Source organism: Heterocephalus glaber, unplaced genomic scaffold, assembly GCF_053883595.1.
Source record: "Heterocephalus glaber isolate CG9 unplaced genomic scaffold, H.glaber_assembly_v1.0 deba00000347, whole genome shotgun sequence".
Taxonomy (NCBI): domain Eukaryota; kingdom Metazoa; phylum Chordata; class Mammalia; order Rodentia; family Bathyergidae; genus Heterocephalus; species Heterocephalus glaber.
The window spans coordinates 10,022,477-10,042,549 of NW_028258143.1; the positions used below are offsets into that span (position 1 = coordinate 10,022,477).

At 36.7% G+C, this 20,073-nt stretch overlaps 1 protein-coding gene across 9 annotated transcripts in view; it reads right to left on the reverse strand.

Moving 5' to 3' along the window:
- Positions 1 to 20,073, reverse strand: part of Thsd7b (thrombospondin type 1 domain containing 7B) — a 1,329,200-nt gene that overhangs the window by 583,353 nt on the left and 725,774 nt on the right. For all 9 annotated transcript variants that reach the window (XM_087197681.1, XM_087197682.1, XM_087197688.1 and 6 more), the window contains 2 exons: positions 17,174 to 17,422; positions 3,040 to 3,209 (listed from right to left, as the gene is read on the reverse strand). In XM_087197681.1, the coding sequence (XP_087053807.1) occupies positions 3,040 to 3,209; positions 17,174 to 17,422 (419 nt within the window). The remainder of the gene's footprint in view (positions 1 to 3,039; positions 3,210 to 17,173; positions 17,423 to 20,073) is intronic.

Consider the following 20,073-nt stretch of genomic DNA (forward strand, 5'->3'; position numbering starts at 1 on the left):
TGAGAATGTTTCCAAGGTAGAAACATTTTGGCCAAGAGCCTTACCACTCCTGGCCTCATGTGAATTGGAATCAAATATTCTGCTGTTAATTAGAAAAGGTTATTTCATTCAGTTATCTCAGCTTCTCTGTTAGCATAAAGCAAAAGAAAATGCTATCACCACATTTAAACAGTCTCATTTCTCCTCTTGGTTGACACTGAGAAAAGTTTTAACACACCACTTTCCTAACACCTTATTCTCATACCCAAATGAGCTTACTTAATTAAAAGCCAATTTCTTTTTCTTTCTTTCTTTTTTTTTTTTTTTTTTTGGTACCGGGGATCAAATTCAGGACCTTGAGCTTGCAAGGCAGGCGCCAGAACTTAAAGCCAATTTCTAAAGCTAAGTAGAAGACACATTAAGTCTTTCAAATGATGGTAGAATATCTCTACCAATTGCTCCTTCAGAAGTCTGTCCATCTATCAGAATATAAATGATTTTATTTCATATTTCAAAACTTCCCTGGATAATCAGATAGGTTTGCAAATAGGATATGACCATTCCCGAGAATTTTCTTGGCATCCTGACATTTTCAGACTCTTATATACAGCTAAGCATATGAGATTTCTTCTCTGTTTTAAAAGGCTACAGTAGGGAGAATATGGGTTGCAGTGGATACCCATACTCTCAAAAATTATATATTTAACTCTAGAACTACACACAAAGCCTAGTATTCCAATGTCACTATAACTTCTTATACTCTGAGGTCTCCTCACACAAGTGTTCATGCCATCAGCAGACATAAACATCTCCATTAATATGAATGTTTTCTCCCCCACACTTCTTTCTAATAAATCCTCCTTTCTGATCAAACTCCAAACAAGCATTACCTCCTCTGAAGATTACCTTCGGGCACCGTCAAGTAGTTTTAACCACATGCAGTGAACCCAAAATTTAAGATCCTATAGCATAATGATTAAATTGCTCTTCTACTTAAAATGGTAAATCATGAAACACAATGCCTAGTACATAACCTAAAACCTAGCTGGTATATGATAAATTATTTTGGAAAAAAATGAATGATTGGCATGCACTTTAACAAATCAACACAGTACTTAATATCAAATGGGAGATAATGCTCGTTTGTGTGTATGTTTTTGTGTGTGTGTGTGTGTTTATGTGTGTAGTTAAGTAAGCTAATAGATATATCAGTAGACAGGTAGATTGATTGATTATAGGCATCATTCTGCTCAATTATAACCTAAGCAATACCTTTTCTTGATTTTTAAATTTAGTTTGTTTTTTCTTCCTTTTACTATATGAATAAATTCTATTTCTAATCCTTTCACTTCACATTTTCCAATATAAAAGCTGGAAATATTAAGGTTGAAAAAACTTTAGAAACAAGTGATCCATGAGAAAATGTATTTTCACAAAAGAAACCTTAGAAGGTGAAACTTTCCATAGTGGATTAAAAGTTGAACCTGTCAATTCTACACAATTCTGCACAATTTTTACCACTGCTTTGATTCTTGAAGAGCCTATAATGGTTGAACAGTAGTTAAAGTAAAGAAGAGAAATGGGATGGAAAGATCACCAAAGCTTGAAAGAAAACTTGGAACTTTTTAACTAAATTCTTTTCTTCAAAATTCATAAGAGTAAGCAGTTCATGTTTTTCCCTGTAACACAAAGTACATAACTTAACAATTTCCAAAACTGAATTAGAGAGGAAAATTTAACCATTAATTGTTTAAATAAATCAAGTCCTTAACCAGGCACAGTAGTGCACACCTGTAACCCCAGCATTCTGGGAGGCATAGGCAGGAGGAGCACAAATTTAAGTCCAGCCTGGACAACTTAGTGACTTGGCGAAAACTTGTCTCAAAATTTAAAAAAGGTTGTTGGAGAATGTAGCTCATTGTTAAAGCTCTGGGTTTAACAATATTGCAATAAATAAATATATAGATCTAATCCTCATAAGTGTGAACTATCATGATTGAAGCAATATTCTAAGGAGTCTGTAAAGATTATTCATAAGGTGCATCATTCAAGGCTATGGGTATAGATGCCTGTGGAACACCGAAAGGCTACCAAAAAAGTATTTAACCTGAAGAGCTTTGCAGAATCAAAGGGATAGATTACCACAGCAAAAAACCATGTCTCTTGCCCTCTTAACCAAAGCCTATAGCACAAGTATGTACTCACATATTGTACACAAAAGGCAACATTCCCCCTGACATTCTATCACTGATTAGAGCATACTGCTTGTGTTCGCCCACATGGCTGGAAGAGGCCACACATTCTACTAGAGTGCAAGCATTGTTACCCACTCTTGGCTTTTCAATTGACTTACATAAATCTGAGGAAGTTTCCCAGTCTAAAAGTTATCATTATCCCATGTGTTGCAACAAATGGACTAAGAGCCGAGACTGTAACTGCCTAATAGAGAGCTTAACATGGAGACAGCTAATGCTTTTTCCTCTTCTTCATACTGCTCCTCTTTTGATTTTTCAGATAAATTAAAATCTGGAGGGAAAAGCCGAAACTGTATCCTTGACATCTGAAATGTAGAAATTTACACACACACACACACACACACACACACACACACACACACACAGAGCCTCAGAGGGAAAAATAAATAATGTTATTTGTTATCAACTCCAGCATATCAGTCCCTTAGCATGTACCATTAATTTATTTCATATTCTGTAGGTATTTTTTTATTTGTTATTTATTTTGTTTGTTTAACTTTCCCAGTGACCTTTTCGTAACGTTTTTTCAAAGATAAAATGGAACCCAGGACCTTGTACCTAGACAAGTGCTCTCTACATTGAGCTAAATCTCCAGTCCCTGAAGTTAATATTACTACTACTATCTTTAACTATTCCAAATTTCTGCAAGTTAAAGAATTTAAGGATAGCTTCCAAATAGTCAACAAAACAAATATTAAATCTATGGATATTTCAGGGCCCAGTACATCAAGAACACTAGAGGATGGCATTAGAGTTAATCTTCCTTCCAGTCAGCAGCATATCTGTTCTGGAACTGGCTGCCTACCTTCCTTGGCCCTCTGTGTGGTGGCTGCTGGTACAGTCTGGGCACAATACACCTCCCGGGTCTGGATTCCACCGCCGCAAACAGGTCCTGTCACATGCCAGTGGGGGTCCTGCTGCTCCAGGAGAAGAGAGACTTGGCATTCTTTCCATTCAGAGGTTCTCCAGGAATACCTGTTTGGTTTGATTTATTTGAAAAAAGAAGAGGTAATAAGGAAAATATACAATTCTAAAGAAAACAAGTAATGACATCAACAGTGTATTAAAAATCTTTCTAGGGCCAAGTCTTGCCTAGGGATAAAGAAGGATATTGGCTTTGAATTACTAAATTCCTTTTATTTCCTGGACAAAACCACAGCAGCCCATCTTGGAAATAGCACAAGATGTCCTACTGAGGGAAAGGAATATAGAGAAATAGAAGGTGTATCTCATCTTTGAAGCTGCAAGAGAGTTAAGAGGGAGAAAGTGGAAATCCAAGGAGGTTCCTTAGTGAAGGCTGAAATTGTAATTGGGTTTTACTTCATAGACTTCTAGTTGATTTTGTGAGAAAGTTAGCCTTTCTTTTTTAATTAGCATGACAGTGTATAAATTCAAGACTATGTTCTTTCAAATAGACAGAGATATCTCCAAAATTTCAATCTTCTTGATGTAGGAATTTTTTTTCTATCCATTTGATCTCTTGCCATTGTGATAAAAGTGTATGTATTAAACATGAGTTAGCATGGAGTCATTATATTTAACTGATTAATAATTTTGCATGTGTAGCCATTCTATTATTTAAACTGACTTAATATATTTTCTAGGTTTATAACTGGTTAAGAAACACTCTAATACACACATGTGCACCTCCATACACACACACAGTCATGCACACCAACAAAAAAGAAAAACACAATGAAGTTCATACACAACTCACAGAAAATAAAACAACTACTACATTATTGCAGTCACACCTGGGAGAATTAGTTCAGACATAATTTCTTTATTTAGGAAATTACAGCACATAAATACAAAAGACTCATTAACTTCTGGAATAATAAGTAAAACCTAAGAACATTTTCATATCTGTTGTTTTATTTCATATTTGAAGGATAAATTCTTGGTTTTGGGATTGTTCAAAATAAAAACTTTAAAAAACAATAAAAGTAATCACAGTCACCAAGATGCTGATCTTACAAAAACTAGAATAAAATTGAAATAAAATAACAGATGTCCAGACAAGCACCCAATGATAAATGTAAATGTATCGTATACCTAAAATGTACCAATGAAAGAATTTAAGCAAAATAAATAAATAAATAAATAAATAAATAACAGATGTCATAATAAGGAAGCAAACCTCTAAGAATGTAACAGTGACCAAACCCCACACAATGATACTTGCCATTCTAAAAAACTGAAAGCTGATAATCATTAATCTTGTAAAAAGCTCAAAAAACCTATAGTAACATAGGCAGAATAGCACATGCCTGTAAATTCAGGACTCTGGAAGGCTGCAACAGGAGGATCTTAAAGTCAACCTCAGCTTGGGAAAGTTAGTGACATAGTAAGACTCCATCTCAAAACTAACAAAAAATTAAAAAATTTAAAGGGCTGGGGATATAGCTCAGTGCAAAGGCTCTGAGTTTAATTCCTAGAATTTCCAGTAAAATACACACACACACACACACACACACACACACACACGTAGTCCATTGTAGAAAAGGTCTTCAGACAATTTTTTCATAAGTTTTTCCAGACTTTAGACTATGTCAGTGGGTAAGGTGAGAGTTTGGAGGTCGGAGTTTAGGTCCTGCTCATGCTGGGTGAGTTGAGACAACAATAAGGTTCTCATTCCTGGGCAGGAGAAACCAATTAGTTCAATTATCCCTGGAGACAATCCTTTCCCAAAGCTGGAGGCCTGACCCCTTTCTCCTCACACAGAATTCTCACCCTGTTCTCCAGAGGATGTAGGCGGTGGGCTCCTCCCTCATGTCTCTAAGGACCAAGACACAGGAAGTCCTGTATTCTAGGGAAAAATACAATGAGGTCGGGCTACATAGGCCTGGATGGTCACCAAGCTCTCATTTCAAGCTTTCTTTTTCTAAGCTTTCCCTAAAAAGAAGAGCTCTCTGACTAGCAAAGAGTCAGATACAGGAGTTAATTTCAAGGTTCCTATAATATTGTCATCAAGTTAAATAGGAAGGAAGTAGTGAGATATAGATGACAAGCATGCTGTAGAGTCAATAAAACCTGGTTTGAATATGAGCTTTGCCACTTATAAGTCACTTGACTTCTGTTTTCATGATTGTAAAATGAGGATAAAAATAACATACACTGAAACTTGCATATAATATATGCTTACTAAATGGCAATTTCTTTTCTTTTTGCATCCTTCTATGTGTGCTATTTGCCTCTTGTTGCCTCAGAAAATGCACACAACCATATAATTATACTTTAATCATGGGGATTCAATTGATTTCAATTAAAGACTCAATATTAGAGATTCAGGATTGCCACAGTCTAAGTTCCAACAACTGAAGTGCAGCAAACAGAATTAAAAAAAAAAAGTTTAGAATCATAGCAACTCACAGTAACTTTTTGTTTGTGAAAGGAATAGGCCATGCTGGATAAATTGCTTTTTCAATTAATCTATCATGACCTTATAAGAATTAGCAATTGAAGAACTTGGAAGTCATTATGGGGAAAAATGAAAAAGTAAGTTTAATGACTATGGCTTTACATAAAATAACAAAAACTCTGTTGGTAGTTCATCGACCAAAAGCACACCCCTTTCATTCACTGGTAATTGGTAGAATTTCTAAAACAATACAGTACATTTACCACTATCACTATTGTTTATTACCTCAGAGAAAATACTAAGCCAGCAAGAGACAGAAATAAAAAGCACTCCAGTAAAGAACTTCTATACTTCTTTGTAAAATATGGGTCTTTTTTTCTTAGTCGTTGCTCGTCCTTTTTTACTTTATGTTTTTCAAAAGCCCTATCTATGTTTGCTCACAAATCACCTGGAAGCCATGAAAACCAAACATCCTGACCCCACCAACCTGAGAAAGTGTCTGTGGGATCTGACAGAATAAGAAATCAAAGGAGTGCACTCAGCTAAACGTTACTCCCATTCTCCTTTAGAAGTTGCTACAGTGATAGTCCTCTAGCCTCCAGAAAACCTGTTTCCTGGCACCTAGGACACTTTCCTTTTTAAGGCTACACCCGTGTCAAAGACCAGGCCTTTCTAATTCCCCAGTCCCAGCTACAGTGGCTTTCAATACATTCTCATGTTGTCTTCCTCCTTAGGAGGGGAACAGGGAGAGTCTCATATACCAGAGTCCTACATCTTATAAGTGAGCAGAACTTTGAAATTAGATGTGAAAATGCCTCAGGCAGAACAGACAAACATGGAATAAAAGAAAAAATTATTATGGCCCTTTGAATGTTTAGAGGATCAATTTGCATTGTACAAAGGGTCTGGCTGTACAGAATAAACATGGCATTAGTTTATTAGGGCTGCTAAGGTAGCCTGACAGATCCCTCTAGTAACAAAAAGAGCAGCCAATATTTTTATCTGCTTATTCTGTGCCAAGCATTGCACCGAGGAATATAGGTGCATTATTTGATTTAATCTTCCCCAAAACCCTATGATAAAATAGTATTTTCTCTTTTATAGATGAGATAATCAGAACAAAGAATAATTAACTCTTGGTTGGGTGTGAAAACTACTCCCTCTGGAGAAGCAAAACCTAACTGGTTGCTCCACCCTGCTACCCATAAGATCCTCTCCTTCCAATCACCCTGCATCCCTTTGCTCAACTCTCAGGATATTCTCCCCACTGCACCACCCTATATAATCCTCACCCCCAGTTAGTCTCCCCTCTCTCTCACCATTGTTCAAGGTACCCTGGCAGCTCCTTCCCCAATAAAGCCTTGCCTGGGGTGCTCCTGTTTCCCCTTGTTTTCTTTCAGCGGTGAGGTAATGAGATAGGAGATTAGGGCATGGTGGAGCTGGCTGGGAAGTGGCGTGTTAATTACAGGATCTGGTTACCTGCACAGAACAGTTCCCAAAGCTCTGCACTTGAACTTCTGAGGAGACTTCCAGCAGGCTTTCAATAAAATGGCCTAGACATAACGTCAGCCTGAGGCATGGGATCCCAGCACTACTCTCAGGACCTGTACGTAGAGGTTCTGGGTTTCCTTCAGAAGTAGACAGCATAAAAAGACACAGATTCCAAGAAGAGCTTGTTATCATGGTTTTCCTCACAATAGTCCTCCCTGTGTGCTCAAGGGTGTACTTCTATCCTGCTTCTTCCCCTTTTACTTGGCCCAAACTTGCTCTGAATTCTTCACTTTTACTTTTTCAAATAAACTTTGCTGCTGCTCTTTTGCTCTTTTAGTTCAATTCTTTGTTCCAGAGGAGAACCTGGAATCCAACTCCAGAAAGAAAGGCAAGCAACCCAAAACCTGGTAATGTATATTTGGTAAGCCACTTTTAGAAGGAAACTACCCAGGAACAGTAGGATAGAAGAAATTAAACTAGATAGAAAGGAGATAAGGAAATCGAGACTTTAAAAATCGTACTTTGAAGCAAAACTGCAGCTTCAGAACTCAAACTGAGGCCCTGTTTATTTACTCTTCTTTCTCCCAAAACAGCAAACCTGGGATTTCAGCTGCAAAGGGATTTGCCCATTCCCTTTTTATTTGCAAATAGTCCTCTTTCATCCATGGATGGACCACCCTTTTGGCATTTCCTATATGAACAGACCATTATGGCATTATGAATGAGTCTCCTAGATAAGACTAAGACTACAGATTATTTAATTCCACAGACTCCCCCACCCTAAACATTTAAAAGATCCCCAATTACCAAGTTTACTGTGCCTCATTTTTCTGAACACCCACACTCTGCTCTTGAATGCATCCTCTATTTGCCTCTAGTCTCTCTCAAGCCTCTTTTACTGATGCATACCGAAAATTCTTTTTATGCAATGGGAGTCAGTGAACCTGCAAACTTATTTTAAAATGATAAGTTAAGTTCCTTATTTCAGCCTCAAGGAACCTCAGGCCCATCCTGGTGTCAGTGCCATGGTTGTAACCCTAGCATCTTGGGATCTCTGAGGCAGGAATATCACAAGTTGGAGCCCAGCATGGGCAACTCTGGAACTTAACAAGACCCTGTCTCAAAATAAAAAATAAAAAGAGAGGGGATGTGGCTCAGTGTGAAGGCCCTAGGTTCAGTATCCAGTGATTGAAACAGGAGGACTTAAGTCAGGCTTACCTAATTTTAATGCCCATCTCTCATCTTGCTATAATAATATTCTAACGCAATAAAACAGTGAATGGAAAAACTATGTTCAATCAGTTGAGAGAGAATGCAAATTCACTAACAATAGCAACCTGCCTAACTATTACAAGGACAGCACATGTTAGTATCGATCTGGAAGAAGTTTGTTCTGGACTAAAACAAAACGAAACAACCCTTCTATTTGTGATAATGATATTGTCAGTAATTAATTGACAAATAATATTCCACATTGTCAAAATGTCATTTTCTTCTAGTGTCACACAAAACACAGAATATTTTATAGCCAATCATTTTACACTTAGAGCACACTGTTAGTCACGCAGGGCCAAACTTTAGCACTTCAGGAAATAATTGCAAGTTAAAAAGAACCAAATATAAGTCAAATAAAAGAATCTCTAATTGTGAAAATTCAAATTCCCATTAATAGGTACAGAAGACAACTTTCTGAAAGGAAATAAGTCCATTCTTAAAGCCTTGGAATGAAAAGCCATGCATTGCTTCCTGGATTTTCTGAAAGTTAGGTTACTATACCATCTACTCATGTGAGAATAACTATGATGTCCCTGCTTAATGCAAGAGCTCACAGATAGCCACTCTGAAACCCCAACTTCTGAGAAAGGGAATGCTCAAAACTCAACTACTGAATATACATGGAATACAACTCCAAGGAGAATACTGTAGTTAAAATAAAGATATTTTGTATGAGTGGCTGAAGCCAGAAGGAAGATAATAAATAGGCTCCACTAGAAAAAGACATAGGCCTGCTCAAACAGTAAAAAAATCAAATACTCATTCATGTGTCCACTCATCCTTTCCTTCGCCAACTTATTCTTGAGCTCCAACTATAGGCTGAGGGTGGTCTCAGACAACAGAGATGCATAGCAGTGAGTGCATACAGTCTATGACCTCAGGAAGATTGCCTTCTAGTAGGATACAGAGACAAATGCATAATCTCTTACATGGCATCAGACAACATGTGGAGAATGAGATGGAGAAAGGAGAGCTACTTCAGTGCCATGCCAAAGAAAGTACTCGGGGTGGTGGGCGAATAACAGGTAATGAGCAGAAGATGTGAACACAAGAATACAAGAAGTGTTCTAGGCACAAAGTAGAGCCCCTTCAAATGCCTCAGGTGTGAGAGTGCTTAGCTCCCTCCAGGAACATCACAGAGCCTAGTGTGGTTGGGACAGGTGGCTCTGGGTAGAGTGGCAAAGACAGGAAAAGAGGGGTAGTCAAGAGCTGTGCTATATAGAAAATGTTATAGACTAGAGAAAGGAATGTAAGCATTTGTCCAAATGAGATGAGAAATCATGGGAAATTTTGGAAAGAGAAACAAAATGATGATGTAATTTAAGGTTTTAAAGAATTACCCTGGCTAGTGAGTGAAGAAAGAGGTGAGGGTGGAGAGAAGCAAGTTTGCAGGCCTTTGTCAGTCTAAGAGAGATGATAGATGGCCAGGATTTAGCTAGGTGATTCTGCCGCCTGCCTCACAAGTACAAGGACCTAAGTTTGATCCCCGGTACAAAAAAAAAAGAGAGAGAGAAATGATAGTGGTTGCAATTGCAGAAATCATAGTGAATGTAGTGAGAAGGAATGAGTCTCTTGATATATTTTGAAGGTGGAGACAAACTTCTAACAGATTAGACACAGGATGAGAGAGAAAAGGAGAGAAAAATAATTTTAATTTGTTTTCTTTTAACTCACATATTAGCAGCTCAATTTTTTGGTACTGAATACTTAGGTGATGGAGCCCAGACAAAGAACAAAATCCCTAACATCAGGCATCCATGTATCCTAATTGTGAAACTCAGTTTTTCTTCATGTACTTCCAACAGTCTATTTTCTGAACTTTTTCCTCATAGCTGAAACTCATTGCTCATTTTTTGAAATATCTTCTACATAATTTAAGTTTACTGATAGGGAACAGTCAATAAATGTATCCACATGAGGTAAAAACATTTAAGATTTTATATGCTGTCATCCACAGGAGATATATACAGCTTTTTTAAATACCAGGTTAATTTTTTAAAAATTAATAATCTTCACTAACTGTGGAATTGCATAGTCTCTTCAAGAGATAAGGGAGACAGATTCTGGAATAAGAATGATTACTCAAAGCTTAGGATTAAATAACTCAGGTGGTCTAGCTTCCTAAGAGAAATATGCAAGCTAGGGATGCTGTAAGTCAGACCATTTCTTAAACTGATAGGAGGCAGAGGCACAGAGTAAGAAATCAATTGTTGTGAAGCACAGAGTAAATCCATCCTAAATTAGCAAAGCCAAAATTAGAAAAGTAAAAACATTCAGTAACTATTGTTAAGAAATTTCCATCCTACTAATGTGACATAAAGTGACTCTCATAGCAAGAAGCAGCCTGTACTGTTACAGTTTTACAGCAACCTCCACACTTTAGAATCAAAGCTTTGTCACTTTCATAAGGTTTTAATTTGCTTACAAAGTGTGGGCTTCTTTTCTCCTTCTTCTAAATGCTTATAATTAAAGAAAAAAAAAACCCAGAATATAATCTTAAGTGATTTGATGATGACAAATGGAAAGAATAATTGCATTAGCTAACAGTCATGTTTTGATTGAGCACATATAGATTTGCAAACACTTCTGGAACTGAAACCCTAGTGCAAGGTATTCAAATTAAATGTGTGTGTGTATATTAGAAAATGGTGTATTGCAGCATGACTAATTTATGATTATGTCTACCATTCTTTTAAAGTTATAAATGCATTTAGAAAAGAATTAACTTGTCATTTTTTGCCAAACAGATGACCAAAAAAAAAAAATAAAGGAAAATGATTAAGCCTTATGCATTTTATGCTCTAGTAATTTTTTATTGGATAGAGTGGGGCTATTGATTATGGAAAGCTACTCTGAAGTGTAAAGCTCTTTGCTCTTCAGCAGATGGCTTTGCTAGCCAAACTCCACATATGTATTATTAATAGACTTCTATCACTATGCACAGCACTTAACAGTACGTTAACTTTCTTACACTAACTGGGGAACAAATCTTCCATCCAGGAAGACTTAAAGTGGCACTATGGGGACTCATGAAACCACAGGCACCAGTAATAGATAGACCCAAATAAAAAGGTATCCATTTCCTACTGGAAAAAAAAATCCTGATTCTTTAAACACTGTTGTTTCTTTCCTAAAGCTTATTCTTTTGAGGGTCCCAGGCTATGATTCTTTCATGTTTCAGCTGCTGCAGAAAAGATATTTAACTTAACTAAAAATTCCTACTTCCTTAAAGAATCCATTAATTCATTTGAGAGCCCTTTAGTAAGTTTCCATTATATGTGAGACTGCAGGGACAGTGACAGAAATCAATGGGAGAGGATTCAAAAGATGCAACTGGTGATACGTGTGTCAGAAAGCAAACTTTTTACAAACTCAGACTGTAATCTCATTTCTCATCCCCTTTGAAGAAACTCTTGTAACCAATGCCAACAGACTTTTTATCTAGAAAGTCAGGCACAATGCCAGCAAGGCATGGCTACCATTCAGAATCCTGGCAAGCTCCATGTGTCCACCCTGCTAAGGTGCAAGTCCTTAATTGATCTCTTTGATGATATTAATATCAGCTACATTTTATAAAATGCCTTTGAGCCCTTCAGACACATGATATAATGACTGTAAGCATGGAATAAGGTACTCTGTTCAGAATATTATTCTGGAACTGTCCTACACATGAGTTTTCACTCATTCACTCAATGTTTACCAAGACTTTACTATGAGCCAGTCACTTATCTAGGAGCTATTCTCTCTAAAGTGGAAGGAAGGAAGGAAGGGAGGGAGGGAGGGAGGGAGGGAAAGAAAAGAAGAGAACAGTCATACCCACACCTGTGAACTGATGGGTGGGAACATTCCCAACTATTAAACATTCTTCACAGATACGGTTATAATATTTTGTGTACTCTGGTTTTGAAAGAGTATATGATAAGAGACTCTTAAAATGAATAAACCAAGTGAATACAGATTGAAAGTCTCCAGTTCTCTGTACTCTCCAGTGATTAACAGAGTGACAGGCTGAAGCAGATACTCAACAAATATCACTTCAAAACATAACATTCTATTTCATTGGGCAAGGGAAGCAAACCACCCAGCCAAATTCTCATCCTTCATTGTTTTTCTTGCCACCATCACAGTTTCAATAGCCAAGTAAAAAAATCCATCAACTAATCTCCAGAGTTTTCTGAAAGAAGAATTCTATCTAGAAAGTCTAAAATTGAGTTCAGTGCCTCAAACAGATGCTGGAGAGAAAACAGGCTGGTCTCAGGGGCTTGCTGTTTAACAAGAAAATCAAGTCAGGATGGAGGGGACCCAGGTAGACCCTGCAGCCTGAGTTTGCACAGATAGACTTTTTGCAAGGGATTTCTAGCATACTCCTAACAAGGGTAAATTCAGACACACCATAAGCAGGAAAGCTGGATTTTAAAAAGCTCATCTATTTAGTGACAGACTGGAGCATTGAAACAATATTTAAAGATTAAATATTTACAGATTGGTTTTTCTGTATAGTGATATCATACAGTCTATGCAATACCATCAGCCAAGAAGCTTCTGCCTTGAGATTTTCTTAAAAGTTTTCCACTTCATTGGTCACTGTCATGATTGAACACTGTTTGCTATTCAATTTCAGACTTAAATGATCATTTAAGAGATAATACAGCCATTTTCACAGGAAAATTGTTGTTTCCCAGGGGGTGATGAAAGTTGATGGCAGTCCCCTGAGGTGTCACTTTTAAGAAAGATGTTTACAGCTGACATTTTGTCAATATCCGTATGTGTTAGCTATAGGGTCTTCAGCCAGAATAGGGCTCTCCACTTGCACACAAGGGATCTCCAGTCACAGCTGTCCCAGAATGAGGTTTCAGATATTGACATGAAACATTTAAAGTACTTTGGCACTGTTTCCTCTGTTCTTATCCCATTCATAAATAAGGCTGCCTCATTCTCTATCATGATGGAATGGATTTCACCTTGCCCTTTAGTTGAGATGTTAATTGGAACACAGGAAAGAACCAAGTGCCAAGATATCTCATACAATGCACATCTCTGTGTTTGAGAAAAGAAAACTATGCCCATAGGCAAGAAATAACCAAACCAAGAGCAAAGCTGGCAAATAATAAACAAATGCATCTTGTCTCTCTCTTGCACATTCATAATGCTATAATATATAATATGGGTGTTTAATTTTATGCTGGAGGTGGGGAAGGGAGCAAAAACCTATAAGTTAACTGAAATGCTGGAAGAAGAGGTTTCTTGGAATCTGTTTGAGTTTTATTTAAACAAACAAAATACCCCTGAAACGAAGTTAAGGCTACACAATGCTAACTCCCATGTAATTCTAAAATTTCCCATGTCAGCATAATGTAGACTGGTCTTTGTCACCTGTTAAGTTAAACTGATAGTTCCAAGGCAACTTCCAAAGTGCTCTGGTTCCAGGCAGTGCTCATTCTCCTTCAATTGACTCCTCTGCATTATAATTCCTTTCATTGAATCATTCCTCAGGAACTAACCCTAGGTCTTCTGAGTTAAAATGCTAGCCATGGGTCCTAGCTGGCAAGATTAGAACCCAAAGCTCTGCAAATGAAGAATATTCATATGCATAGACTAAAACACTTCTCTAGTATACTCTTTACTTTGTATATTTCCCAAAATTTCTGAGTGGCAAATTGATATACTTCCTTTATGTATCAACTTGTTCAATCCACTTGTTCAAATGAGGCTTCTCTAATGATACTGTTTAGTTATACAATATGTGTTGGCCCTCCCATTACATCATTTCTGAAGCTTCTATCTTGGTAAGATTTTTTTTTTCATAATTCATGCATCAAGTATATAGTTTATTCATTTTATTTATTCGGTTTGTTTTCACTAAAATTTAAGTGCTATTGGAAGAAAGAAATTTGTCTATTATGTTCCCTGTGTTTTCACAAATATTTAACGTAATGCTTGGTACAGAGCAAGGTCTAGGTATATATTGAATGAATGAACACAACCCTTATAACATATATGGTGGAAGAGTAAAAGCCAAACCACATTCACAGAGAAATTTTAAAACAGTATTAAAAATCATAGAAACACACATTTTCTTGCTAGGGATAAACAGGATGAATAAATTATTTGAGGCATATGAATTGCTCATGAATTCTGGGAAAGGAGATATCTCTAATAGATTTTGTTTCTATTTCCTTTATTTACAATAAATTGTAATCACTAACCAGAAAAAGTTAGTGGATAGAGCTTATCATGTATATCATGCTATATGTTTTCTATGGCAGAGATCACAGCCCAGATTTCAAGTAAATAAGAATTTCAGCTACTGTTAATTTTGTTGCTGTTATTTATTCATTCTTTGTCCTTCAACCAAGAGGAAAAAATATTAGTTAACAGATCATTCTTCAGAGGAAATACTGATTGGTATTTCAATGAATTCTTCAAGACTTATTTCCTATAGATTCACCATTTGAAAGCTTTTGCTGTCCTCTTTAAATAAATGACAAATTCAGCAACATGTTTAAACAATGAAACTAGAGGGTCAGGTTCATTATCAGTGAAATTTGGCAAGCTGTATCTTCAAACATTAATGATCAATCAAATAAAGATCAATACAGAGACTAATCTTGGGTCTATCCTCAATTATTAAAATTCCAAATCAGTTTGTGTGGAGATATGATGCAAATTATTTAATGTACATTTTTACACATGCATGTATCTTAGTAAACATCTTCACTGAGCCCATTGTGAGAGCCAGGGTGATGTAGTCGGAAGAACATTGGCTTTAGAGACACAGGGACCTGAACTGAATCTTAACAATGTCAATGTATGCCTTTTCCATGCTCAGAAATGTCCCTCCTGATGATAAACTCTATATTATTCTAAGTAGTTTTTATATTTAGTTAATTTATACCCATTACAATTATTGACCCATAGTAGTTAACCAATAGAATAAGGGCATAGCTTAACAAAAGTAAATGCAGCTTAACTTTCTCAGATAATCACGAAAATATTACCCTGACTTAATAGTTTTTAACTAAGAAAAATGAAAGTATGTCTACAAATCAACAAACTATTGAAAATATCAGGAAAAGGTAACTAGCTTTCCCATGAAAAGAATGAATTCTAGATGCACAAATGTAAAGACCATCATTAAACCCAAATTCTATTTCTCCCTGCCTATTACTCAGAACCCTTCTGAATTATACTTGCATAGGAAAAAAAATTTTTCCAGCTTAACCAGAAGAAATAAATTTCTAGCCCATGTAATTATTGTGTTATGCAGCCTGTTTTGGAAGGATTCTCTTTCTGGAAGAAAAAGTACATGGAAATACTAATAATAATGGCTACCCTTTTGTAGCACCTTCATGTACTAAGCACTGGGTCTGGCATATTTACATACCTAGTTTCCAGCTTTTTAACCCAGCAAACACAGACAATATTATTAGAAATGTTTTACTGAAAAAAGAACTGTCTTGAAGAACTTGTGTAGATTATTCAAGGTCACATAGCGAAATTTAATTTTAATCCAGACACACCCAACCCCCAAAGGAACAGAGAGCCCAGCTATATGCCACCTGTAAGACTCCATTTCACTCCAAAATTTGTGCTTGAAAACTGACCATAACATGAAGGATTCTGTGAGACTAACTTAAGGACCATAAGCTATATCCACCTACTCTGTAACACTAAGAAGCTAAGCAGTCATTCTAGTAATAACAACAACCAGTTATGTAAAGAGTATGTTCAAACAACACTGATTCCAATCATAAAGAAGAATGGAGTGACTAAGAATTTTATAATAGACTCGCCTTTATAATCCTTGACTCAAAACACACATTATGTCAGGGTTAAGGAAGAGTCAGGCTCACCTTATAAGAAATCCATTGGGTTTGTACCTAGTTGCCCTTCCCATATCACCAAATGTTTAATTCATATAACAAACTACTTTTGCTTTGTTTTATTTTTTTCTGGGGAAATGCTTCTCAAATCTTAAAAGCCACAAAAAACTATAGAAAATGTCTATCTTTTATAGGTATAGATTCAACAGGTACAGTTCAGAACAGTTCAGAGTTGTTCAGGAATTACAAATCCTTCTCTAACAAACTTCAGAACAATCAGCCTCAAATGACTCCTGTCATTATCAGACTGGGCCCACCAGGAGCCAATAAGGAAATTATACTGGAGGCCATTACCAGGTGAAAATAGGCAAAATGTAACTACTGTAATAGCAAGATGTTAATATCTAGCTATTAATAGATGACAACACTTTTTACCAGTATCCTCTGACTCCCTACAGACTCTGGCATACAAACAATGCCATAGAGTAGCAATGAGATTTGGAGACAGAAGTGGATTAGAACCAGGGTGCTATCACACGTTAGCTATTCAACCTCAAGAATTATTTAATCTTTCTGGCCATTAATGACCTCATTTGGAAAATGAAGATGCTATGAATGCCTTCAGAAGTTGATGTAAGAATGACATATGCCATGTCAGGTAATAATATCCAACAATTACTGAGCATTTACAATGTATTAAGCACCAATAAAATAAATACTACTGATAGATAAGTACCATAAGGGACTAGAATTAACATGATGAAATGAATATAATTAAAAAATGATGAAAGTAGGACTTGAACTCAAGAAGCCAGTACCAAAGGCCGTGTTATCAACCCACTATTTTACGTTGGCTAGAAAGGAATTCCGATACCAAGTAAAGACTCAATAAATACGAGTAACAGCTATGTTTATTACTGTTAACATCTCAGTCACCAGCTCAAAAGAGGTTATATATTAAAATATTGACACCAAAGAATGCACGATACCTGGAACATGGCTGCAGAAGTTCTCTTTCAACAATGCAGGCCTCCTTCTCAAGAAGTTCTGGGCACTCCTTCCCACCACCAATGGCGAAGTGCTTCACATTCCGGCTCCTGCTTCTAAATCCAGGCAAGAGACTCCCAGATTGGCATGTCTTGGAACAGGGGCTCCAGGAGGACCACTCAGAGGTCTCACAGTCTTTCGGCATAACACAAGGCTGAACAGTCAGTGGAAAGGAGTCATGCATACAAAGGCTGAAGAAACAATAGCAAAGAATAGGAGTGCATAGATTAAATGTATGCAATCAGTTTTACAAAGTTCCTGCTATGGGAGTGGATAACTTAAAATGTACTTTAAGCTTTAAAGTAGAAAGTCTTTTTTTAAATTTGTTAGGAGCATCTTGAGAGAAAATTAGAGGATAACACATTTTAAGATTGGATACTCTATTTCACCTGAAACAGTGAAATTTCTTTACTCTAGCAAAATACACATGGAAGGTGGGCCTACCTTGTTTTTTGTCCAAAGCACTATCAGAAATAACAGTGGTCCTTCTAGTGTGTTTCACTGATGATGCAATCTACTATTACTACTTACCGATTGACTGCTAACTGTTTTACACTGCATAGACAATTTCTCACAACAATCTTATTAGTTCACATTTTATTATCTCCACTTGGGAGGTAAGAAAACTTAGTCCCATGAAGGATATATAATTTTTTTAGTGCCAAAAAAAGTAAATGAAAGCTTCAGAGTAATCTATTAATTCTTATAAATACAAGGCTATTTTAAAAATGGAATACTACGTTTCCCCATGCTGGCCAGCTATAATGATTAATTTCCTTAACTGCAAAATTTGAGTAAAGTCGAGTAGACCAAAAGTCTACCTGGGAAACAAAAGTATATTAAAATGTGACCAAATCAATACAAAAGCATTTAGAATGATGAGGAGCAACAGGGAGAGGGAGTGATGAGCCACTTGGAAAGGAAGAAACTGTTTGGGAAGAAGGACACGAAGCTACAATTTTGAAAGATAAATGGGAGCTTCTCAGGGATAGAGGGAACACTACTCTCAGTCAAGGGACTAAGATATTCAAAGCCTTAAAATAACACTTTGTAGGAATGAGAACCACTTATCTGCAGGAGCTGGCTGTATGTCTCCCAAGAGCCAACTGATAAATTTTCAGAAATTTTGCAAGCCACTGGACTTCATGTGAGTACCTTAAAATTGGCCAAGGTGGGGTATTTACACTACAAAAACTGTCAAGTGCTATAATTCAAGACTCCTCTCCTCACCCCCATGAGAACTGATAAACATTTATAAGCATCACTGGAAAAAAAAAAAGCCAACTTCTTTTGCTGAAGAATAAAGTACAAACAGGAAAGTGGATAGATATTAGGTATATGGGTTCTTCAAAAGCAAGATTGAACAGGTTTCATGTGATAGGCCAAGGAATTTGGATTTAACTGATTATTAAATGATTTTAAGTGGAGGAAAATGAGACATATTGGAAAATAATACAGGCATTAATTGGGATTTATTTCCTTCTTCCACTTCCTCATTATTAGTCCTTCCCTTATTTGGTCAAAGACATCCATTACTTTATGAGAAAAAGATAATTTTCATAGAAATGCACACTAAGGATATGGTCAGCCAGGTGTGGTGGTGCACGCCCTAATTCTAGCTTTTCCCTGTGTGTAGTCCGACTACTGAAAAAAGAAAAATTGAGCCAATGTTCAAATACTGACATCCCAATTTGAGCCTATGAAAATCTGGTAGAATGATGGGCTGTAGACAAGTTTGGGTAATGGTTTCTCGATATACAGTCAAAAAGAAGTCTTACATTGTTTCCAGGTTTTTAATTTGGGAACACACATAAACAGAGCAGCTGGTGTGCAGGAGAGAATAAAACAGATTGATATATGTGCATTTTGAAGAACAAATTACAGCAAATTTCTCTATTCATATCCCTCATTAAGCCATTGAGAGTTAATTATGTCATTCACAGGGGAAAAAAAGTGAAATAGTATATAAGACAAATCTTTGTTTCAATATTTTCCTTTTAAAAGCTACTGAGGTGATTTAGTCCTTTGAAAATAAAAGTGCAATGCAAATATCATTAGTATAAATCCAATTTTGAAGTTTTGGGGGCCTTTGTGTCATTAGGAAGAGCCTTTTCTAAAAAGCTCCACCTCACATCCCTGTCACTGGGCAACATGGAGGTTTGGGAGAAGTAGCTATCTCATTCTTCAGTATGTCACAACAGAAATAATCACTCAATGAGAGTTTCTTCTGTTTTCAAAGTTCCAGATATTGTTATAGACTAAGTCTTAACCTCTAGGACTGTGATGGCAAACCTTTTAGAGATTTCATTGATACAAACAGCCGGCTGTGGCATGCATGCCGTAGGTTCACCACCACTGCTCTATGACCTCAGAATGCAATCTTATCTGGAGGTAGCATCTTTTAAAAAGGCAATTAATTTAAACTGAGGTATTAGGTTGAATCCTAATCCAATATGATTGTGTTCTTATGAGAAGAGATTATGACGTAGGCACAAGTGGAGGGAATACTATCTGGAGACACAAGAAGAAGATAGCTACAAGCCAAAGAGAGGCCTTAAAGAAAAGGAACCCTGTCAACATCCCAACCTTGTACTCTCCATCTCTAGAATGTTCATTATCCATCCAATTGTGACAGTTGTTACGGCTCCTGACAAACTAATCCAGGTTTTAGAAAATCAGTTTCAATTTGCAAAGGACTTTTTCTCTTTCCTTTATAAAGAAAGCCCCACACTATTTAGTTCTCTGTATACAGGAGAATTCTCACTAACTTTCACCCTCTGTCACTCATCCTTTCCACACTGACTTTTCCCACTGGACCAAAAGAACAGACACAGACAGCAAG